The sequence below is a fragment of the Mustela putorius genome, unplaced genomic scaffold (assembly GCF_011764305.1).
Source record: "Mustela putorius furo isolate JIRA1106 unplaced genomic scaffold, ASM1176430v1.1 tig00003875_pilon_pilon_pilon, whole genome shotgun sequence".
In the NCBI taxonomy this organism is placed as follows: domain Eukaryota; kingdom Metazoa; phylum Chordata; class Mammalia; order Carnivora; family Mustelidae; genus Mustela; species Mustela putorius.
Window position 1 is genome coordinate 2,456,592 of NW_025422026.1, and position 24,150 is coordinate 2,480,741.

Genomic DNA, 24,150 nt, shown 5'->3' on the forward strand with positions numbered 1-24,150 from the left:
CACTTTGCGGGCCCTTGTGCCGACGGCCACTCTTCATCTGGGGAAACCATAGACCATTACCGGGTATTATCTTCCTTTTCTACAAAACAGAGATGACGACCTTCCCGAATTAAGGATGATGGGGGTGGAGGGAAGGGCCTTGTAAGGCAGAAAAGGGACCCACCTGCCCGACGTAGGTCTCCCAGCACTGGTCTTGCGGACGCTGGGTGTAGACGCTGGTCTTGTTGGCCTCGGAGAAGGGCAAGGTGGGAGCTGGAATGCTGGTCTCTTCCGGGGCCCACGTGCTGTGTCTCGGGAGCCCCGGCCCAGGTGTGGACCATGTCTCTTCTTCAGGGGCCGTCCTGGTGGCAGAGAAGGTGATGAGATCTGTCCAGCGGCTCGTGTTATTTGGGGTGCCAGCTTCCTATGGGGGGGCGGAGAAAGGAAAAAAGGCTGTCCACATATTCGCAAACTTCACAGCCACCGAGGGCACCTCTGCCTTGCTTGGGAGCAACCTCTCTCTGCCCCTTTCTGTCGTGCTCACTGGATCTTTCTGTCTCCGCTCGGCGGATGGTCACTTTGCCGCTGTCTCTGACCATGAACACAGGGTCCTAATGGACAGCATTTGTTGATCCCGAGTGAGTGTCGGGGACACTAGGTTAACACCTGCTGGTTCTCCTCGTCCTTACAAAGTGCCTCGGGTCCGACCCATCATCCCTCGTTACAAACGCAGAGGCTGAAGCTCAGCCCGGTGGAGGAGAACCACTGCAGGGGGTTCTGCCAGGGGGTGGCGGTGAGACCCAGCTGTGCGACACCCGGATACAAAACTGCCCTGTGCACCTCCTCTTCTGCCCTGTGAGCCTCTGGGATGGGACGCTCGGGCGCAGAGCGGCGTGGACCGAGACCCCTGGGAACCCCAGGCTCCTCCCTCCCTGCCCCGCCCCCGCCGCGTGGGATGCGCTCACAGGCCGGGCGCTTTTCTTTAGGATGGGAGCCGAAACCCCTGCGGGCTGGGATGGGGGATCCACTCCGAGCTGTTGCCCACCAGCTCTCATTTTCTCCCAGTTTGCTAAAAGACTCCCACAGCCTGCCTCCTGTCCTCGGATCACCGGTGACCACTGCGGACACTTTGTCCCCCTGGTACTGCTGGGAACGGAGCGGTGCCTCACCCACCGCTGGACTCCGGAGACCCCCCCCACCCCGGTTCTCATCCCAGCAGGGTCACTCACTCACCCTAAACCCCGGCCTTGGTTTCTTTACCTTGGAAGCGGGGCTGACACTCCTCTCCTCACGTCGAGACCACTGCAGCTGAGTTGAGTTTGGAACGTGATGTGTGGAGCATGATTATGAGCCGTGAGGACGCCCACAAGGCTGGCCCTGGCATGTATGCGTGTGCACGTGTGTGCATGTGAACGTGCATGTACCTGTGTGGGTGTAGGTGCGTGCACGCGTGCCCTCGTGTGTGGCCGCGGGGCTGGGGAGTGCTCACCTCGGGGCTCATGCTGTTGACTTTGTCCAGGAGCGCGATGATCAGGCTGTAGAGGTTCCCCAGGTATAACACCAGGACCCTGAAAGCACAAGCCCACTTGGAGAGACAAGACCACGTGGGAGAGCCCTGGGGGACACATGTGCCACCCGTCGGGGGGACTTTCAGGGTCCTCTAAGCCAGTGACCACCACACTTGGTTTCCTTCAGAATCATGGCGGGGGTTGGCATTTAAAAAATACAGGATCCCAGAACCCTTTCTGTTACCCTCAGGCTGGATGGGGTCTGGACACCCCGTTCTAGCCTTCCCCCAAGATCCTGCTGCAGTCCATGCTTGGCTCAGCATTTTAAAATCACTTTGTCAGAGCAAAAGGGTTTGCTGAGGATCCTGGGCACCACGGCAGCAGCTTCGGCTCTCCCCTTGATTTCCGGTGGCAGAAGTGATTTTCCAGGCAGGATCTCATTTGACCCTCACGGCTCTGGGAGGCACACGTGATGACAACCCCCACGGATGGACGAGATTGAAACATGGGGGCAGGGGGCGCGCAGGGCAGCCTCTCAGGTCTGCACAGTTTGCAAGAGGCAGACACAATTCCAGGATCTCGGAGTCTGCTTCTGAAATGCAGGCTGAGCGGGCAGGGGGGCTGCGGACAGCTGTGAGCCGGTGGGAGCCGCTAGCCAGCGGGCCAAGACTTGCTACCATCTCCCCGGGGCAGGAAGGCTTTGGAAGCATCCCAGAGTTTCCCAGGACGTAACTTGCATCTTCCTAGAAACATGTCTGGGACAGTGAGGTGGGAACGGACAGCGCAGGTTCACCAACAGCCCCCCACGGACACTAAGTGCAAACTTAGGGAGTCAAGAAACCAATACAGGTGGAGGACAACGAGAGAGCAGCTTTATCCCAAGGACAAGACTCCAAGGTGAAGCTTTGTGTGGCCCCTGGTGCCCACAGGTCCTGACGTTCCACAGGGGCAGGGCCGACACCTGTGTGGGAGCGAGCAGAGGGCATCGGGGACACTGCTGCGGCCGGCCCCGGCTCTCCCCGTGACTCCCTGCACACCCAGCGGGGGCCTGCCCATCTCTGCATTCGGGGTCCCTGAGCCCTGGGCGTGTGCTCAGAAATGCTCCCTGATGCTGTCACCCCCCTCCCCCACCAGCTCTCCCATTGCTCTGGTCCTCACTGTCTTGGACAGAAGGGGACACGAGCGGCGGGTGGACTAAATGGAACTTAATGGAACTAAAATAGTACGTCTGGCTCAGAATGAGCCCTCAGTCGTCGGGGGCATGTCTCTTGACGCCTCCGTTTCTCCAGTTTTAGACAAGAATGTCGAGAGGAGTCTGTGTGATTGGGTCGCCCTCAGAACAAGTCACAGAACTGATCCTCCCGCGTCTGCCGGTGAGGGGGGAGAGGAGGAAGACGCTCTCCCGCAGGTCAAGGAGGTGCGGAGCCCGGCTGGGGCTGACCAGAATCTCAGCCCGGAGCCACCCCGGGCAGGGGCTTCTGCAGACCCCTAGCTCTTTCTAGTCCTGTTCTCCTGCTTTTGAAATGACGGTCGGATTTCAGGGAGGGGCCAACGGCAGCCTCCAGGCCAAACGCTAGCCTTCCCCGTTTCTGTAAATAAAGTTGTGAGGGACAGGGCCACCCCCGCTGGTGGACGGATTTCCCTGGGCCCCTTTCAGTCCATTCCGCGGGCCCGCCAGCGCCACCTGCTGTCCGGTCCCTCCTGCGACCCCTCCTCTCCCCCACCCCTGTCCATCTTCCTTCTCCTCTTCTCTCCGGCCGCGTCCTGCTTTCCTGTCATCCCTGCCGTGCATCCTGAGGGAAGCTCCGTGCGAGGTCTGGGGGGCAGCGGGGCAAGCCTGGCTCTCGAGGGGTGTGGGTTCCCGGGGGGGGGGATGCGGCGGACGCACAGGGGTCCCACCGTGGGTACCTCCCACGGGGCGGTCTCACCTTGCCAGCTGGAAACGCAGCGTGGTTCGCGGGTGGTACATCTCCAGGGCGGCGATGAGGTCGAAGGCCGATGGCGCCAGCATGGTGACCAGGGACACCACCACGCTCACCTGCCCAGAGTGTGCGTGCCCACCTGAGTCCCGGCCTCGCGGCCTGCCCTGCCCTCCCTCATGCCTGGTCAGCGGGCGCTCCGAGGGCGGCACAGAAAACCTCCCCCGAACCTCCAAACAGCCAGTCAGCTGTTGCCCGGAGGCCCCCGCCACTTCGTCCTGGCGGAAACCATCCGGAATCCGAGAGGCTCCCACCGGCCGCTGGGATTCAGGAGGAGCGGTCCGGCCCCATCTCTCCCACCGCCCTGCCGTCCTGCTCACTTCAGGTGGCAGACGGAGGGACCCCAACTGTTACGCACAGGGAAGGGGGCGGGCCGAGGGGGGGTGGGATATTCTTCCTGTGCGTGGAAGAGAGTTATCGAGAGGATTATTCCTGGCTCTGGTGTGTCTGCCCTTCCGGTAACTGAAAGAGGACATTTTGCCCGAAACTGGGAGGCGCGAGCTGAAGAAAGACGGAATTCCTGGATAGGCCCTTAAGACCCTGACCTATCTGCAGACACACAAGCACGTCCTCACATGAACCACCTAACTGGCATGAAATACAAGGAGGTCTGGGAAAACGCGACCTAACGTGGCCTCAGATTCTGAACAACCACCGTACGTTGGGGATGAACAAGCATCATGTCCCCTACACGCTTTGCTTTACAAATTTCATGAAGGACGCTCCTTCCCACCTCCATGGGCGGCGAGCTGGCCTCTGTGGTCCGTCTGCTTTTCAGATCTTTGCAGGAAAAGTGAGCACAGCCGTCTTATTGCAAATATTAAGAATTGTAAGACTGTTCCCAACTCTCCTCTTGGCCACTTCCCGTCTTGGGGATATTCCCATAAACAAAGGGAAGAGCTCTTTTAGCAAACCAACGTGGTTTGGGAAGCATTGTTTGTAATTCAGATAAACAGAAACAACTTAAGTGTCTGAGAGCTGGCCCACGGTCATCTGTGGCACGTGCCGTGGTAACTGTCCAGGCACTATAGCAGGTGAAGTCTATTTCTGGAAAGGCACCGTGGGAGAACAACCAAGCCATTGGCAAGACCCAAAGACAAGCAGTGGGATGAGTGCTGAGGGTCATGTTGTACGAGAACCTTCCCGATCGGGACCAGTAAAACCGGTCAGCCAGGTCTTGGAGTCATCCCTCTGGCTCAAAGCCCTTGTAGTTCGTGCTCTAGGAGCAGAGGACTCAGTCCTTCCAGGGAGACACGTCTAGCTAGCCCCCCCTTCGACACAACATGAAAGAGAGGGTGGGCAGCTCTCACATCCGTCTGGGAGCGCACGTGGGGGCGCAGGGCGGGTACCTCGTTCTTCTCCCAGAGCGTCAGCTCCTTCCTGGACTGCTCCAGCTTCTGAGACCGGTCCACCACGAAGTAGATCAGGTAGATGCTCCCCGCGAGCGAGAGAAGCACCAGGATGTTGGCAACGACCCTCAGGCAGATGGTCACCGCCCTGCGGGGACAGGCAGCGGGAGCACGGGTCCGCCGGGCTGTGCTCAGGCCCCCGAGACGCACGGGTGCCCGGTAGCGACGGGACCTGCCTGCTGTCGCGGGAATCCTTGGCCCCCGAGGGTCTGTGCTTTTCCCTACCACCCCGTCCTCTACCCGGGTCCAAACTCCTCATTTCCTCAGGGAGCCGCAGCCGCTTAAAATCGGACCGGCTACCGGGGGTCGGACTTGAAGCTGGCGCCACGAACCTGCGCCGTACACAGATTGACGCAGGGGCGGGGGCTGCTGTTGCAGGCTCGGCGCCCAGGACAGGCCCGCCGCGTACGCGTGCATCAGAGCTGTGGTCCATGCGAGCGGGCTCCTGAGCTGGAACGGGGGCTTGTCCTGTCCTTCCTCACGCTGGGGAAATCTCACAGACACCAACCAGCTGGCCTTTAGGACATCTCACATTGGGTTTCCCCTCAAGCAGAGCCTCGGGCAACGGCCTGTGTGCAAGTACTATATTTGGGACACGATCCCACAAGGTCTAGAGGCTAGACAGGGGGAGGAGTGGTCCGGACAAGGGTGTGTGGTGGACACGGCCCCGGCTGGAGGCAATGGCAGGGCCTTCTGAGGGAGTGACAGCTTCATCTCTGTCCACGGAGAAGCAGGGAGGCTTTGGTCATCGCTCCCGTCCCTACTGGTCAAGGGCGCCTCCCTCCGCACGACCCCCGCATTGCCCTTGCTACCCTGATTTGCATGCGTGCGCACCAACGGGGCTGATGGGGGTTTGGTGGGTGTCCTGGGGCAGCAGGTACGGGTCAGGGGTGCCGAGGACCTGTGCGTGGCCCCCCCGGGCAGCAGGGACTAGAGGAACAGGTGGGGCAGGAGGATCTGAAGGGCACAGGAGAGATGTACCATCCTGCCCGCAGAGCCCAAGTCTACCCTCTGGGTGACCTTGGGCTGGTCATGACCTCTCTCTACGTGACTCTTGGGCCTTTCTCTTTTCAAGGAGGAAGCTCACTCCCAAAGGAAGAGATAAGCATCACCTGGTCTCTCTGGGGAGAGTTTTACCTAAAGAATCGGAGCCCCGAGATGGAAATTCGGAGCGACAGCGAGGCCCATTAATCCCATGCCGGGGCTTCCTCACTCCCTCCTGTCCCCAACCACGCTGCGATGGGTAGGGTCAGGCAGGTTGTGCACTCGGGTCCACGTTTCCCTCTGAGAAGCACGGCTGGAGCCCACCCTCATTTCACGGGGGAGGAAGTAGGGCCTGGAAAGGCCAGCGAACTTTCCCAGGTCATGGGAGCTAATGATCAAAGGGGAACTGGAGACCCTCATCCGTGTCCCTATGGAGAGTCCTTCCGGTCCTACACCCTGCTTCCTCACGGCCCCTCGCCCCATGTCCCCTGTCTTGCTCCATCAGGTTCTGCATCACGGGAACTGATCCAGGGGGTAAAGAACCAGTGAGGACCTCAGAGGGCAGACGTGGCCATCCCATGAGGACAGGCCACCGTCCCTTCCAGGGAAGGGCCCTTCCGTGTCATCGACTCTCTTGCGGAAGGGACTCGCCACACCAAGGCGGTCCTCAGATCCCGGAGCAGGAGTTCAGATTGGAGACATCACCTTGGAAAGCTTGTCAGCAAGAACTAGATGCTACTTGTGTCTTACGCCCTCAGGGATCTGTTGCTAAATAAAGTACTTTTGCTTAATTTAGCAAACTAGAAATTGGCGCCCAAAATACCTCTTTTATCATCTAAGTGAAAGAAGTTGGTCAGCTTCAGAGCTCTCGCACTGTCCTCCGTCGATGGACGGAGGGAGGAACCAGTCCCGAGGACCGTTCTCTAGCCTTTACCGGCTTCCCACGCATCACCTTACTAGAAGGACCGATTGAAGGAGAAAGCAAGCTGCCTGACAATGTGCGGGACGAGACGGAGATCGTCTGGTAAGTTTTACACTGAACTAAAATAGCGCGTCAGCGAACGAAGGGAGGCGAGGGTCCATACATACAGGTTTTTGCTTTTCTTCTTTTCTTGCTCCTCCAGGATTGCCTCCTTTAAGAAAAGACACAACCGAATTAAACGCTTAGCCTTGCCATTAATCGTTAATCTTCAGAAATATTGCACGGTAAGGCATGATTTATTATTTTTAATTGAGATTTTTATTGACATCAGTGTTTTGTCTAACGATAAGTGGATGCAGAAGAAATCGGGGCTTGGGCAGAGGAGGAGAAAGGGCGCATCATTTATATAAGTGAAATAATCTAGATTTTTTTCCCTCAAAGGGGCAGCATTTAGCAGTCTGTGCTGTTCAGGAGACCCACGTCCCCGGTGTGTCTGGTGACCTCGTCCTCAGAGTTAAAGGTAAAGCTCACGTCCCCAGCACGTTACGTGTGTCCGTCTCCCACAAGTTACCTATGATATGCTCCCAACCCATTATGCAAAGTGTCAAAATACACCAATTGAGGGACGCCTGGGTGGCTCAGTGGGTTAAGCAGCTGCCTTCGGCTCAGGTCATGATCCCAGCATCCTGGGATCGAGTCCCGCATCGGGCTCCTTGCTCGGCAGGGAGCCTGCTTCTCCCTCTGCCTCTGCCTGCCATTCTGTCTGCCTGTGCTCGCTCTCTCTCCCTCTCTCTCTCTGATAAATAAATAAAATCTTTAAAAAAAATACACCAATTGAAATTTTAGGGGGGCAGAGTGAAAGAATTAAAAGAAGGAGTTCTTCAGTGTCTCCTCCTGTGCTCCTGTGCTCCTGTGCTCCTGTGCTCCATGGGATTGGTAGTGCCCTGCCCAGGGAGCGCCGGTGGGGTGGGGACTGCCGATGCCTGCAGCGGCCCTGTGGCTCCGCAGTGAGGGCCACGGCTTGGTGGCAGGAGCCCTGACAACCCCGTCCCACCACGGTGCCCACTCACCCTGATGCTGTTCACGACGGCCGCGGTCTTGCTCTCGGCGGCCTCTGGGTTGCCGATGAGGTAATCCCAGGCACAGAACACCCGCCAGCAGAAGGTGTAGTCCTCACTGGAGGCACTGGCCAGGCTGGTGCGGGAGTTCTTAGCCATCCTGTGAAAGAGGGGCCGGGCCGCGAGCGTGGGAGCAGGGTCGGGCTGGGTCCTGTCTGCCCGGAGCTGCCGCCCATCCTTGCAGGGCCCTGGTGTGAAGGAGACTGAGCGGGCTGGGTTCAGCCCCCCTCATGGGGATACGGCACTGGACGGTTGTGGGGTAAACCCATTTGACAAGCAGACTCAATGCTGTGGTGGCCAGGAGGTCCCTGAGTTGTGTGCGCCTGGGGTTGGGGGGTCTAGCCTGTCCCATCGCTGTGCAGCCTAGTTGTGAAATCAAACTCTCCTGGAGCTTCCTGGAGGCCCTGCCCGTGGAGGGGCAGCGACCCCACCTCAGGGCGCCAGCCGGGTCCCTCCAGCCCGTGGTGCTGCTCAGATCCACCAGAAGGCAGGGCTCTGCGCCCCCCTTGAGTGGAAGCTCCCCGTCTTTCAGATGATCTCTCCCTGGTTATCTTCTCCCTCCATAGTTCTTCGTCCTGAGCCTGCCTCCATCTGTCCCTAAACTGTAACAGTAGCAAATGGTCTGTCTTACAGGTGGGGTGTTGAGACCCCCCCCCACACACAGAAGCTAATTGAGAAAGCTTCTTGTGAGCCAAAGGCCCCCAGGACCCCGTGTACCTCCTTGGAATTTTGTGGTTTGATGGGGATGACGATGCTAATGGTCTTTTTTTACCCCAAGCACTTGTATGTGCACTGGGCTAAGATGCCCCACGGGGCGGGTGATGGGGACATCCAGGAAGCAGACAGAAGCAGCAGGTGCAACAGGCAGGGAGGGCTGCGTTCCCCCGGCTCAGAGCCTGCCCATCCGTGCAACTAACCAACTCTAATACAGAAGCCCGGAACGTGTGGGGATGGTGCCTGAGCCCTGGCCCCCAGCCACTCTGTGTTCCACCCAGTGTGCCTCCTCTCGGTGAGAAACTGGCTGTGCAAACCCCATCACGGTACAGATAAGCCTGGCCTTTGCAGGGCTTGTAGCTAGGTTGCAGGCATACGTACAGTTGAAGGACCACGTTTTGCTCTCTGCACCCTCTGGTCACTGAGACCACGCTGTTCCTGTCTCTGTGAGCACAAGGACTAAATCTCCTGAAATTACGCTAGCTGCCAAGCCCACGTGATTCTCGCCTCTCCAGACCCGACCCAGAACCTGGCACAAAGCAGTGAACGTTGGGATGCGTGTCGGTTAAAATGAGCATATCTCTTTTAGCCTCGGTCTCCTCATCTGCAGAATGGGTCCAGCTACGGCTGACCCGTACCCATCACCGACCAGACTGCAATCCCTCATACCGTCCCTGGCATACGGAGGGAGGCGGAGTAGCCGTACTTTCTCAAGAGGATGATGAAGCTGTAAGCAAACACGGCCATCCCCACCAGGAAGTAGGCCAAGGGCAGCCGGTAACCAGCCCTTCCGATTCTTCGCTCCCTGCCGTAGTAGCCGTAGAAGAGCACGGAGTACTGCAGGTAACCCTGCCAAGAGAGCGCCCGGCGTCACCTCCCGCCCCGGCTTCCGGAACTTCGCCGCCTGGTCAGCCCTCCCTGGAGATGAGAGCCCGGCCAAGCCTCAGTCTCACCCCCAGGGACCAGACGGTGTCCAGGTCCTGTGCAGCCGCCACGTGCTCCTTGGGGATGGTCTTGCTGGCCGTGCTTCCGAAGGGCTGGCCTGCGATGAGCTGGTAGAGAAAACAGGATGTCCTGTGATCCTCTGGGGCGGGGAGGGGACCAGAAGAAAAGGGGCGGCGGATGCCCAGATCCCTGCATGGCCCGGGTCTCTAGCGGCTGCCTTTCTGCTAGATCCTCACTGAGGGCACAGTCATCCTGCGTGGGCCGAGCTTCCTGCTTGATCAGCCCTCCTGGGAGTCCTCTCCCTGGGCTTCTACAGGCGGCTTTCTGAGGTCACTGGGTTTCTGCACGGGAAATAGCCCCATTTATTTCGTGAGGACGAAGCTTAGCTGAGAAGCGGCTTCCGTGTTATCACGGTGCCGGCGAGCTGGCCTGGTTGCCAGACTCCGCCTATCACCTCCTCTTGCACGGCCGAAGAGCTAAGAATTGTTTTTGCATTTTTAATGGATTGGAAAAAAAAAAAATCAAAAGCAGAAGAATACATCGGGACACTTAGGAATGATGTGACAGTCAAACCCGTATCCGTAAATACCCGTAAATAAAATTCGACGGGAACACAGACACCATCATGAGCTCGCGTATCATGTTTCATGCTGCACGGGGGACTGCACGGGTGGGACCCAAAGCCTCCCCTCTTGGCTACCCGGCCCTTCACGGAAGAGGTCAGCTGTGTCCTGCTTGAACGCACGGGTCATCCTTCCCATGAGGATAGTGGCTGCACGCCCGTCTCCCGTTTCCAACGAAAGGGCTTCCTACTTCCCCCCAACTCGCTCTTACCTCTGGAATGACAATAAAAGCGCCTGTCATTATCGTCAGCACAATATTAATTCCAAACAACCATCTGAGGAATATGAAGTAGGAGGCAACACCAGATCCAAAATGACCTAAAAAAAAAAAAAAAAAAAGGCCGGATGATAAGAACAGTGAAACACGGCAACAACGGAATGAACAGTATCAAATCCGCACAGAGCAAAGTTCTCTGCACCGCAGCCCTGCGATCCTTTGTGTATCAGGACAAAGACGGAGAACGCCGTGATTGTACCAATCGGGGTGATCCCCCCAAATAGTCCAAGAGGCTCATGAGTCTTTCCACGTATAAGCACACAAAAAAAGCCCCTAATTTAATCATTTCCCTTATGACACAGTCATCTAAAATACTTGTCAAATTCACATTTCACTTTTGTTCAGAAGAATCAGCATCTTTTGAGAACTGGAGATGTGTTTTTATTTTTTTTTCATTGTGTGTCCTTTTGAGAATTTCAACGATTTCTCTTCAAATTACTTTGTCTTAATTTTTTTACTTGGAAATAGAGCAATTTGCTAAGGGTTAATGTTAGGGCAAACTGGGGGAAGGAATCACAGGGACTTAACAACTTTTCCATATAGCTAAACTTTTCTATATTTCTATTTTATTCTAAAATAAAGAAAGTGGGGCACCTGGATGGTTCAGTGGGTTAAGCCGCTGCCTTCGGCTCAGGTCATGATCTCAGGGTTCTGGGATCGAGTCCCGCACCGGGCTCTCTGCTCAGCGGGGAGCTTGCTTCTCTCTCTCTCTCTCTGCCTGCCTCTCTGCCTACTTGTGATCTCTGTCTGTCAAATAAATTTAAAAAATATATATTTAAAATAAATAAATAAATAAAACAAAGAAAATGTATTCGAGACCAAATGTGTACTAAGAAACTAAGGGAGCCTCGAGATTAGATGAGAACGTGGGTGATTTGTATCATCCTTAGAAAAAGAAACCTCTTGAATTTTTACTTCAAATTTAGCTTATGTTTATCATAATAACTAGAAAAATGCAAAGCATCACAAGGAAAACCAAAACTTACCTATTCTGAGCCCACTAATTTAAAATCACTACTAGAATGACTTTCTAGTAAACTTTTAGTGTGCTCCCCCATTCTTATTCTGTATGCATAGATCTTGGGTATAAAATCAGCGTCTCTCTACAATATGTATCTTGAGTTTTTAATATATTGTACGTGTTTTCTCATACAAAAAATATTCTATAAAATAAATTTTATTGTTTCTTCAACTGGATTTTCCATAATTTATTTAACCTGCTTGAGACTTAAGCCTCTGACTTTTTGCTAGGTAGGGGATTCACTAGGGGAAATAAGTCTGCAATAAATAATTTCCCTCCAAGGGCAGGTTTCCTAGAAGCAGAGCCTAAGGGAGGGACCCCACTCTGGAGAAAGGGAGTGGGGAGGGGGGCGGGAGGGAGGAAGGGGCAGGCAGGTGCAGGGGGAGAGCTGAAGGGTCAGGATGAGTGCAAGGTTGTGGTCTCTGCGGGGACCTGGCTTCTCCAGATCCCTGGGGAATCCCAGAAGGCAAATTGCACAACACAGTTGGTCCACTTTGCACGAGGACCCCGACTGGACTCCCCCCTTGCTCAGGCCCTCCCTCCGTCTAGGTCCTCCCTCGGCCCCCCCCCCGGGAGGCAGGGCAGGTGATGTGAGCCCAACTGCTGCAACAGTGCAAGCCCAGGACCGTTCTCCAGGAAAGGGGACAGCGGTGAGTCACAGCATTGACACCCAGAGCAGCCAGGAACAGCCTGACCAGCCAGGAAATCTGGGTGGGGCCCCCACTGGGTCCTGGCGCGCTGCTTTTGCTGTGGCTCTCCTCTCTCTGGTTGTTAGGGAGTGGGAGGGTTTCATCAAAGAGCACAAGCATTAGGAAGGCTTTGGTTACAAATGGTACCTTTCCCCTAGAAATGCCCGTTGCAATGTGCATTCCCACCCACTGTGTAGGAAAAAAAAAATAAATAAACTGCTAACTTCCATTGAAATGCTGAAAATTGTGTTCTCTCCGTTTGTGGGCTTTTAGCTTTGTTGTTGTAGGTATGCACGATTTCTTCTACAGGTCACTAAACACAGTGCTCCTTTCCTTGGTGATGTCCTCCTGTCCTCTCTCAGACAGGGTCACCTTCCATGCTCTATCGTTTCTTATAATTCCGAGTGGCTCCCTATCTCCTATAACAACTCCCAGAGCCTCACGGTGAAGGGTTTCACTCCAACAGAGAAACCACCTGTTCCAGAACCATCTATGATGCTATGCTCCACTTTCCACGGCTCTAGGGTTTTTACAATGTCTTTGAACATTTCTTATGCAAGTTCATTTGTGTTTTTCTTTGTAAAAAGATTTTTTTTTTTAGGTGAGTCTTTTGGATGGGCTTCTTCCGTGATCGATCATTTCACGGAGAACAAAAAGTTGACATGAGATTTCTCCAAACTGAGGGAATCCACCTCTTCCAATCTTACGTCCTCCTGTGTCTCTTCACAGGTTTTTTAAACAGCCCGTGGCCCAGTTTTCCAGTTTTCTTCACTGTAGGCTCACTGTTGGGTTTATCCCTGGCCTCGTGCGCTGTGCGTTATGGTGTATGTGCTGTGTCTACACGTTCGTGACTACGCTGTGAACGTGACTTACTTATTTCTCCGAACATGCTCTCGGAGCTGACCCTGCTGCGTCTGAGAAAGCGCGGACTGCTGCGGGTTTGCTTGGCCGTGGCTCACACAAGACCCTCCCACTCTCCTACGGTTTCTCAGCTGATGCTTCGGGGTCCGCGCCGGGTCGACTTCGGAAGAAAAGGCCGGGACAGCGGAGCCGCAGGGATGTGGGGCTACTGCCGTCCTGGTGGCCGCGGTGGGACCGATGTCTTCCATCCCCCACGGTCCCACGTCCAGCCACGCTCCACATCATGTCCGCATGGCCCCCGTGGCGCCTTGCGGGCACCGGGAGGCCCGGCCCCTCCTTCTCAGGCCGCGGGCACCCCATCCCCGCCACACTCCCCCGAGCGCCCACACTTACTCTCAATTTTCTTTATCCTCATTTCCCAGGGAATGAAGATGACCATGAAGTTACAGGCCAGACGTGCAAACTTCCGCCAGAGCTGAAAAGGAGAGAGCAGGGTTAGAGAACTTCACAGCGGTCCACGCGGCAGTGACCCTGGGATGCTAAGGTCCCGAGTGGAGCACGGGCTCCCACACACTGTCTGATGCCTTCAATCACGCCTCTGCAGGACTCTGGGCAATACGAGGGCCAAAGCAGCCTCCTCTTCTCTGTGCAGGAGGCCCTGCTTCAGGCTCTGAGCTGTGCTGTCTGTACGAGGCTCACGCTCCAGGGTTGCACCTGCCTCATTCCTCCTGTTCCTGCTCCGGACACGAAAACAAGTGCCCGAAATTACTTGAGGAATAATGTCCCAATGCACCCATTTGACCCCGCTCCAGGAGTGGGGTCCAGGAATCCATGTGACCAGGAAACTGTCCCCCCGGGATCACAGTGCCTTGTTTGGGGGACAAGGAGTCTAGAGCAGTCGCTGAATGAGAGACCCTCGTGTGCCTCCCGTCTTGCGACCGTGTCTGTCTCCCACCCTCGCTCCTGGCCACTGCTGCCAGCGGTGAGCTCTGGAAATTCATCTTGTGTGTTTAAGATGCATTTGCCAAGAGTTCAAAATCCTTATTTTTCTTTCTTTTTCCTCCAAGGAGAATAAAGCAGAACGTGCCCTCCCCGGGTCAGCTCCCCACAGGACTGGCGGGCTGCTCGTTCTTAACACACAAACAATCTGGGTTCGTGTTGAAAGCCAATGATCTCATTGCTCACAAATGTGATTACAGCATTCTGAACCCAGAGACGCCACGTGGTCCTGAGGCAGACGCGCGTGATACTGTCCTTCGGGAATGTGTCTGCTCAGGCCGGAACGGCTGCTTGTAAATGAGAAGCTGTTTGAGTTTCATCAGACGGTGCAACTGCTCATCCTCCGAGCCGGATTCCAGACCCAGCTCAGACCTAGCCACGCCCATAGTGTTTCACCCGGCTTCTCGGGAGACAGAACTAGATCCTTCTCCCTGTAAATCCCCCACATGGAAACCCTGTCACGTTGATCACAGCCTGTCTCCTGTTGCCTTGGGATTTTCCCCATGGTGCACATGCCGTGGCACGCAGGGGACATCAAAGCTTTTGCTCATTCATGCCCTGTAGCACGCAGAAGCAGGGTTTGGCGTTGGAGAGCTCTGAGTCTCTAGCCCACTGCGAATGACGTCCCGAAGTATCAGGGGTCCCGCGTGGGGGCCCCACACCGGAGTTCCAGCTCCACTGCTATCCTACTGTGCGAAAAGGGATTTTCTTTCTTTAGGATTCAATTTCCTCGTCTGCATGAGAAGCAGGATTCCATCAGAGGTAGGCAGAGCTCCTCTTTCAGTTTAAATTTTGGTTAAATTTCAATGAGAATGTCAATGCCCGAACACACTAATGCAGAACAATTTTTGGAGGTAAGAGATGCAAAACCTCCTCCCCTTGCCTTTTGGGCTCATGCAGGAAATTGGGGGCCTCCAATGCAGCTCCTAGGGTCCTGAACCCTCAACACTCACGCTGGTGAGGCAAGTCTACTCTAGCTTCCCACAGGAGCTTCCTAGAGGTAGATGAGATGGAAAATCGTGATTTATTGATGGCAAGACTCAGTAAGGCAGGGAACACACACTTCTCTGCTGTTTGCCCCGCATCTCCAGGGAAAGCCCTGGAACTCTGAAACGATTTGAGATTTTAAGAGCAATGCAAAGACAAAACAAAAGCTGGGCTTGGAGGAAATAGGTCTTAATTGTGGGCTCGGGCTACTGGCTATCAGAAAGAATAAGCTCGCTCTTTCCTTTTTGGGATGGCCTGTACATATTGGAATAAAGATGCTCTAACAACACATACTACAGTTCGTGAAAAATGAGTTCATTCAGAGCATGTACCGAGCACCTACGTGTGTTTCCGGTACCACGATTGCAAACGGACAAGACAGCTAAGATGTCAGCTGCTGCACAGCTTACGTCCAGTAGACAGAGGGAAGCAGTGGACGAGTCAGTGCCACAGGGGGACACAGTCCATCAGGAGGAGGAAAACCTCTTCTAAACAAGGGGATCAGGAGAGGTCCATGTGGGGAGGTCACATGTGAGCTGAGGCTTGAATGAAAAGGAATTGATGTTTCAAAAAAGAATAAGCTGGTGGAGAAGCTGTCCAGGAGGGCAGGGCAGCCCAGTCACATCTGTGAGTTAGCACAGATGTTAAAACTGTGCTGGCCTTTTTACAGTAGAGGATGGAGGAGGGGGAGGGGGGAGATCTAATAGGTAAGCAATGGCCAGATCAGGTGGGTCATGGGAAGGACTTAGATTTAATTCTTAGTGTGATGAAAGCGCATCTATGTATCTGTGTATCTGTCTGTGTATCTATCTGTGTATCCATGTGTCCATGTATCTGTCTGTGTTTGTATCTTTGTATCTCTCTCTCTCTCATCTACCATTATTTTAAGTAAGGGCTGGCGTGAGCAGGTCACTGTGGAAGAGCCTGGACAGCAGGAGACGGTACGTGGAAGCCGGGGGACCTGCCAGGAGCTCGCGGAGTCTATATACCATCATGGGCAGGTGCCCAATCGCATCACGGAGGCTCTTGGGAACGGTGACCTCCTTCATTGGTATCGTGTGAGACACAAGGACACAGACTACTAGGACCAGAAGGAACCTTGAGAATCAAACATGAAAGCCAAGGTCAAATAATGTCCAAATGCACCCATTTGACCCCGCTCCAGGAGTGGGGTCCAGGAACCAATGGCAGAGGGACCTGGGTGTCCTGATTCGTGCCAGTGTGACTCCTCCGATCCCAGGGGTCCCACACGCTCACACCTGGTTTCCTTCAGAAGCACAGACACGTGCTGGTGCCGAAGGGAGACCGTCCCTAAAGAGCTGGAGTCGAATGGAGACCCACGTGAACGGGGGATGCGGGCTGGAAACAGGGGAGGGCTCCCCAGGATGCCTTGTGCAGCTGCTCTGAGTGGAGACGGGATCTCAGTGCTGGGAGTCCCAGAGGATGGGGAGCTCACAAAATTTCTTATTTGGAAAATATTTAACCGTCTTCGGGGTATAAACCAAGGATGATATACAGACGGGCTGCAGGCAGTACGCTGCTGGCTAGACGCCTTCAGCTTTCTCTACCCGGCAGCGGGAGCAGATGCTGGTCCCCAGCTGTTCATATAAAAATATAGCATTTCCAGTGTAAAATAAGGTGCAGAAACAGAGTTCTGAATGTGGGGCGGGGGAGGAGCACAGTGTGAAGACACCGGTCTCACTGTGACCAAAAGTGGCAGTAACTTTCACTCTGATATACGACAGTTTGCCTGAACCCAACAGAAGGACCTTCCAGTTTTCCCACAGCATTTCATACTACGCAGGGAAAAAAAGGAGGGAGCACATATGCTAATTATTCAAAAGATAATTTTTTCTGTATTTCATCTGTAAGCCACATCATCATGGGACGGGCGTGAGCAGTCATGGGTAATCTTGGTCCTAGGACTAGATTCGAGTTTTTAGGCAGGGTCTGAGGAAAGTGAGCGGACAGCCAGGGCAGGACCTTGGGGATCCTTTGAGATTTTATAATTTTTCAGGTATGTAAAATTTGTGGTCAGCTTTAAGGAAAACTTCAGGAAGAACACTTTCTGTTTCAGAAAATCTGAAAAGGGCATCTGTCAGCTTTTGTCTGTTCAAGTATAACAAAGTTTAAAAAAATACAATATCCAGTATTTGAAAGAATATTATGAAAATCATAAACTTGTCATGTATGGCAAGATCAACTATCAAGGGTTGAGGAATCATTTATTAATATTTATCAAGAGCCAAAAAATGACATTTTTTTTATAGTGATTATAGTTCTGGCATTTATCCTAGGAGAGAAATTTTAAAAGGTAGGGAAAGGGGGCGCCTGGGCGACTCAGTCTGTTTAGTGTCTGCCTTCGGCTCAGGCCCCGATCCCAGAGTCCTAGGGTCAAGCTGCAAGTCAGTGTCCCTGCTCAGCAGGAAGCCTGCTTCTCCCTCTGCCCCTGCTTCTCCCTCTGCCTCTCTCCCTGATCATGGGCTCTCTCTCCCTCTGCTTGTGCTGTCTCTCTCTCAAATAAATAACTAAAATATATATTTTAAATAAACAAATAAAAGGTAGGAAAAGCAATATGTGCCAAGATAGTCTTTGCAGGGTTAGTAATGATAATGAAAAACTACAGACAACTTAAATATTCAGCAGCAGACAAATAACTAATTAAGTTAATATGCGTTTGTCTGTCATGGAACATGATAGGAGCAACATGGAAAAATCCTTCTGTTATGTGTGGGGTTAAGTGAAAAAAGAAGAAAGAGAAAGGCTTGTATACTACACATCCTCTCCGTGAAAATTATATATTCAGTGACTGGAATGTGAGATTTAAAAAAGATACTAAGGGCATGTTTTTTCCTTGCCTTCTAAACATTTATGAAAATTATTGTAACATCTCTCCAGACAGATAACTTCAATATATATTAAAATTTAGTTTTAAGGAACGGGATGGAAAAAATAACAGACAAAAACCTTAGCATTGGATTATAAAGTGAGCGTTGGGATTTATCTGGAACTTTCTCATTATAAGATGTGCACTGAAAAAAACAAAACCCCACACGTATGGATGGGAGCACATCAGGAAGGATGCTAGATCATTTTATCAGGGGAAGACGCCCTTTCTCGGATGAGCTAGGCTGCCCCAGGGCCGTGTCCCATCAGTAGGTGACCACATCCCGGACTAGGCTCCAGGTTCTGGGATGCGGGGACCTTGCAGCTCGCAGCACTTCTCCATGGCTGCTGTGACTGTTGGTGCAGCCCGTGTGCAGTGACAGAGCAGTGGCTCGCAACTTCCCGGCCCCAAGACCATAAGAGGGCATGGGGGTGTCCGCGTACGAAGGCTCTCACCTCGGCACCAGCTGCTTGGTAGCCGCGGGTCCTGGTCAGCCGCCCTTCGAACTTCAGCACAATCTCCTTCGCTCGCCTGAGAGGACAAAAACACGCCAGTGAGCACAATCTTATCCTACCCGCTATCTTGGCTAAATGTGCCAAAGTGCGACAGGAGCGGGCGGCCAAAAGGTGAGGGAGAAGTGGCCACGGCAAGGCGAGGCTTTCCACGGCAAATCGTTCCTTTCCTGACCTCCAGCAACCAGAAAGCGCTCTTAAAAAATGCTGAGTGAAATAAGTCAAGCAGAGAGAGTCAATTATCTTATGGTTTCACTTATTTGTGGAGCATAACAAATAGCATGATGGACATGGGGAGATGATGAGGAGAAGGGAGTTGGGGGAAATTGGAAGGGGAGGTGAACCATGAGAGACTATGACTCTGAAAAACAATCTGAGGGTTTTGAAGGGGTGGGAGGTGGGAGGTTGGGGGAACCAGGTGGTGGGTATTGGGGAGAGCACCAATTGCATGGAGCACTGGGTGTGGTGCAAAAACAATGAATACTGTTACGCTGAAAAAAAAAAAATGGATTAAATTCTTAGAAAATGATGAATCAATGATGAAATGAGTTTCAATGAATTTCTTAAAGCCCTTCCCTGATTGTTGCCTGGGAATCAATCGTGAGCAGGTAGGGGCAGGGGAGGGGGGCTCCTGGCAGCAGCACTAGGGGGCCTCACCCCTCCACTTAACCTCAGCAGCCTTCCTCCTGCGGCCTCGTCTCTGGAAGAGAAAGTCAGATCGAGCCTACGAGTCCTGCCTCGAGGAAAGGGTGCTGTCTACATGGCCACAAAGAACCCGATTCAGCCTACACCAACTACTAGCACGCTAACTGACCTCCTCGGTGGGCTGATCCTTGAAACGCACTGAATTTACTGGGATAAGTGGTTCAATCCACACCTACAGGAGTAGCCGGATTAGACAATTAACATCAGCACCCGTGGGAGGGACAGCAGTCAAGGACGCTTAGAGGTGAATGTCACTTTCAAGGCGACCTCCTCAGACAATGAGCTGATGAGACCCTCGTGACGGGTGGCCAGCCCCCTCCACTTGAGTATGCTCAGTGCTGAAGGGCTTGGTTCTTTGGAGCCCCTCGGTCTCGAGTCTGTCCCGTTCGTGCAAGGGAGGTCTTGCATGTGCACCCCAATAGCCTCTTAGCAATACCCACCGCGGCTGAGCCTTTCCCTAAGAGACGCAGGAACGAGCGGGCTCCCTTCCCCCGAGTGAGACGTGAGCTCATCAGAGTGCTTGCTGGGTTTTGGGGCGCTGTGCCCTCCCTGCCATCATCCCAGCTCCACGGCCCCGCCCATGCCCTGGCTTCATCCCGGTCAGAACCAAAATTGCAGGCGAGGGTGAGGGTTGATGTCCTACCCTGCCCGGCAGCTGAAAGGCAGAGACCTATACAAGCGGAATAATTAGTTTCATCTCATTGTCTACAATTTTCTTCCTGCAAACATTTTCTGCGCCCTGCCTTGGGCCAAGCAGAGCAGGACACAGAGGTACGTAGACAGAGTCGCTGCGTGGAAAGAGTCCCTAACTAATAGGGTGAAGGGGTCCCGAGGTGACAGTACTGGGAGAGAGTGGCGGCGGCGGTTAGAGTATGAGCGAGGGTGGGCCTGGACCTGGGCTTCCAGAGAGGACGACCTCGCCCAGACCCCCACACAGACCCATGTTGACGTAAGGGTCCCGCCACTTGCTTCCCTGCAAGGGCCATGAACCAGCGCCATGCCCTCCCAGACAGGTGTCTGTCGCTCCAGACTCAGCGAGGGCTCCCTGCTCTCCTCGGCGTCGGCCCCCCTCGCTGGCTCCCCCCACGGTCAGGCTTCAGTGGTCACCGTGCTTTCCAGATGCCTCAGCAAGTCCAATGAGGGAGGCATTGCTCCAGTAGCTTCTCAAGGTGATGAGGGAGGAGACGTGGGGACCAGGGAATGATAAACGGAGGTGCTCAGAGGACGAGCCTCCTCCGGGAGCCTGACTGGTGGCCCAGGGAAACTGGGGGGGGGAGGCTGTCACCAGGCTGAGCCCCTGGCCAGGCATCAGCCCCGAAGGCCTGGTTTGCCCTTTTGATGGGACGGTTATCATTCTCTGTGCTCTGCCTGCAGGTTGAAAAGCCTCAGTCTCGTACTAATAATTAATGATCATTAATTACTAATTAGTAAATACTGATGACTCCTATTAGGCAGTGATCAGGAATCAGCAGGAGCATTTCTGCATGATTCTTAAAAATTCTGGGGGCACCTGGGTGGCTCAGTGGGTTAAAGCCTTTGCCTTCAGCTCAGGTCATGATCTCAGGGTCCTGGGATCGAGCCCCGCATCGGGCTCTCCGCTCGGCAGGCAGCCTGCTTCCCCCTCTCTCTGCCTGCCTCTCTGCCTGCTTGTGATCTCTGTCTGTCAAATAAATAAATAAAATCTTTAAAAAAATTTTGGATACAACACACAACTTATTTTTGGTTTTAGGATAAATTGTCCCCATGATTCCTTTGGCTGAGTTCCAGTATTTCAATAGAACATCGGAGTCAGGGTCAGAAAGTCTGGCTTTAAATAAAGCTCAGGGCCAGCTCTCAGAGGCTGTGTGTCCTGGGGTAAGTCGCTTCACATCTCTGAGAATCAGTCTTCCATCTGAAATTGCTGTCCTCGCCCAAGGGAACACACACAGGGTGGGAGCCGACAGCAGACAGGGAGGGTTAGCCAGAAACTGCTGAGACTAGAAACGACAGGTGCCCTTAGCCATCTGCTGAACCAACCTGGGGGGCCCACTGCGTCTTGCTTGCCGGGGAAGCCGACAAAGCCATGCTCTGATGGGAGTCCAATGGGAAGCCTGAGGGGCTGTGTGCTTGGCATCGGGAAAGGGGCGCTAACGAGCTTCCGATCCGTCTCCGTGGGGCGCCGGGTCAGTGGGGCTGCTGCCTGTCTCTCCAGGAAGGTCCCTTTGACAGGTCAGAGTAGCTCATTAAGACCATGCAGTGAACTCCCTCTGCCCCGTCCATCAGGACCCCGGGGGCGGGGGCGTGACTTCCACATACCCGAGACAGTGGGGGCACTGTCGCCGCTCATCCGTTTAACCTCAGACCTCTCCGTGGATCTCAAACTTCAGTAAGTGAAAGAATCTACCTGAATGTGTGTTAAAAACACGGGCCGTCTCTCTCGCACGTTCTGATGGGGCAGCTCTCAGGGCCATCTGGGGTTCTGAGTCTTCAACACACACCTGCTTGCCTTACAGGGCACGTTTTTTGGAAGCAGGTGGCAGGTGCCTTTCTGCCCCATCCCCTCAACTTTAAAGAGAAAGAAAGTGGCCAAGAAATTAAGAGAGCGACCCAGCATCGCTCAGCTGAGGACTGGGAGGTGGCGGTCAGCTCCTCGCAACCTAGCGGCCACTCCTCAGCTGTTCCGAATTCTCTCTCGGATTCTGTAGTGCGACTCGATAGCATGGTTTTCTGGTTTCCCATAGAGTCTGGCTCCCCCCAGAGGGAGTAACCGCCCAGCAGGGGGATTTTAGATTTCTAAAATCTAGTGTTTGAAAGGAGGTAAAAAACCACCAATTCGGGCACCTGGGTGGCTCAGTGGGTTAAGCCGCTGCCTTCGGCTCAGGTCATGATCTCAGGGTCCTGGGATCGAGTCCCGCATCGGGCTCTCTGCTCAGCGGGGAGCCTGCTTCCCTCTCTCTCTCTCTCTCTGCCTGCCTCTCCATCTACTTGTGATTTCTCTCTGTCAAATAAATAAATAAAATCTTTAAAAAAAAAAAAAAAAAACCACCAATTCCATCAACACACACACACACACACACACACACACAAACCCAGACGCTCGTACACAGACCCTCACAGAGATCCTGGCCACCCTGAGGCCCTTGTGACATCTCCGAGTCAGGTCGAGGCGCCCACCCGCCACCCTCACGTGGGTCTCTGTGCTTGTTTCCGTGGGCAGGTCAGGGTGGTTGCGTGGGAAGCGTATTCGCAATCATCAAAAACGGCCGCCGTAGCCCTCACCTCAGTGCTCCCAGCTTCTGGCCCATGGTCCAGGGTCTGCAGCGAAGGTTCGCCATGAGATCCTTCTGGAACTGGATATTCTGGAAGATCTGTTCCGGATCAGCGCTGTCCCCTGCCTCCTCAGCATTAAAGCTGTCATCCAGGTTGCTGAATGGATCGGGCATGAAGGAGAAAATCTGATTAGTGCTGTTGCTTCCAGCAAAGCGCTTGCCCGGGGCACGGTCAGCCCCTCGCTGCCCCAGGGTCGTCTGTGTGAGGTTTGTACCTGTCAGGGGACAGGGACCCAGGGAGGCAGAGGGAGAGCTTGGCAACCTCGGGCAACCCCGGAAGGACACCCATCGGAGTCTGCTGCTTTGATGGGTCCATGAAAAAAAAATGGTTTCCCTGGAGGAAAGGTGTCTTCAGAGGACACCACAGAAGGAGACAAGAGGGCGCTGATGAACAATTCCTGAGCAGCCACATCTCGGATGGGCAACTCTGTTCAGGCCGATCGAGATCACCCGCTCATTTCAGAGCCCGCGCTCCTCCTGTCCCCCAGCTCTGGAGGCAACGGAAAGCAAAGCCACGCGCTGCCCTCCAGAGACCCTCCCTGTGCGCTCACTTCCATTCTCTCAAACCGGGACAGTGGAGGCAGAACGGCCAGCAGCGTCTAGAAACGAGGCTGCAGCCGAGCAGGTTTACGTGGCAGATACCGCAGGGCAGGAGTTACTGTGTAGGGGAACCGTGTTCTACACGTGGACGCATCTATTCCCGGGAACAATTACCGTGTTAACCCGACGATGGCTGATCAGCACGAGGGGAGTGCTGTGGTCTTGGCTCAACAAGTGAGACAAAATTGTTCCTTTGCTTTTCCCAGGTTCAGACGGTTTTTACTTAGAGGAGAATTTTCTCCAGTTTCTCCAAATTAATGGAGGTTTTAATATACCTTTGTAAATATCTAACGGATTCGAACAGCACTACCCCCACCCCCTTCTTCCCAGCCTGAAGCCCGCTCCGACAGACACCTCATTTACTCGGACAGATGGATTCCGGCTCTCGCTTGACGATGCCGACCGAGTCAACAGAGGGGGAACGGAGAGCTCACGCCCGTGGGCTCCGCCAGGCTGGGGTAGCTTGGATTCAGGTCCCCCGGGGAATGAGCAGGTGGCCAGCCCCGCGGTACAAAAGCCCGGAGAAGGGAGTTTCTGGGTCCGTTCTGAAGGCGTGGGGAGTGGGTTGGGGGCTCTGTCCTTGGGGCAGCTGCAGCAGGGCTCTGGGGACTCGGGTCCCCCTTCCTCCACACACCTGCCTTCTCTGCGGGCGGAGGGCGGGGACCCACTCACCTGAGCAGCAGGGACTCCTGGTACAAGTAGTGCTGGCCGGTGTTCCTCCGGCTTCGGTGGCGCGGACATGCCTTGGAAGCTTTCATGGGGGCTGACTTACTGCCAGTGACCTCTGGGGCCGGCCTCAGGGGTCCGCTCCCGCCACGGAGGAGGCTTCTGCTGGGGAGCTGCTCGGTGCTGGTCTCGCCGGTTCTCAGGAGCAGGAGTGCGCGTCTGCAGCGAGTCCCCTGCCAAGGAGGCCTGTGTGCATATGTAATGCTAAGGTGGCCTCGGCAGCTCAGATTGGCTGGAGTCTGGGCGGGAGGCTTGGCCAGGCTGAGTGAGGGACCGCTAGGTGCTGCCCGGATCCTCACGTCTGTGACCCTCACACCCAGCGGGGCTCTGTGCGTTGCAAACTGCCTTTTGTCTCTTCCTGTGACCGGTGCTCACGAAATAGAATGCAGGCACAGAT

At 54.3% G+C, this 24,150-nt stretch overlaps 1 protein-coding gene across 1 annotated transcript in view; it reads right to left on the minus strand.

The window, feature by feature from the left end:
* Positions 1-23,903, minus strand: part of TMC3 (transmembrane channel like 3) — a 38,069-nt gene extending 14,166 nt beyond the window's left edge. Inside the window, exons 1-13 of the mRNA XM_013062061.2 lie at positions 23,700-23,903; positions 22,378-22,524; positions 18,358-18,433; positions 13,423-13,504; positions 10,393-10,499; positions 9,567-9,665; positions 9,320-9,462; positions 7,852-7,999; positions 6,949-6,992; positions 4,816-4,963; positions 3,416-3,525; positions 1,469-1,547; positions 164-403 (exon numbers count right to left, since the gene is read on the minus strand). Of these exons, the coding sequence (XP_012917515.2) occupies positions 164-403; positions 1,469-1,547; positions 3,416-3,525; positions 4,816-4,963; positions 6,949-6,992; positions 7,852-7,999; positions 9,320-9,462; positions 9,567-9,665; positions 10,393-10,499; positions 13,423-13,504; positions 18,358-18,433; positions 22,378-22,524; positions 23,700-23,785 (1,509 nt within the window). The 5' untranslated portion in view covers positions 23,786-23,903. The remainder of the gene's footprint in view (positions 1-163; positions 404-1,468; positions 1,548-3,415; positions 3,526-4,815; positions 4,964-6,948; positions 6,993-7,851; positions 8,000-9,319; positions 9,463-9,566; positions 9,666-10,392; positions 10,500-13,422; positions 13,505-18,357; positions 18,434-22,377; positions 22,525-23,699) is intronic.
* Positions 23,904-24,150: the final 247 nt, after the last annotated feature.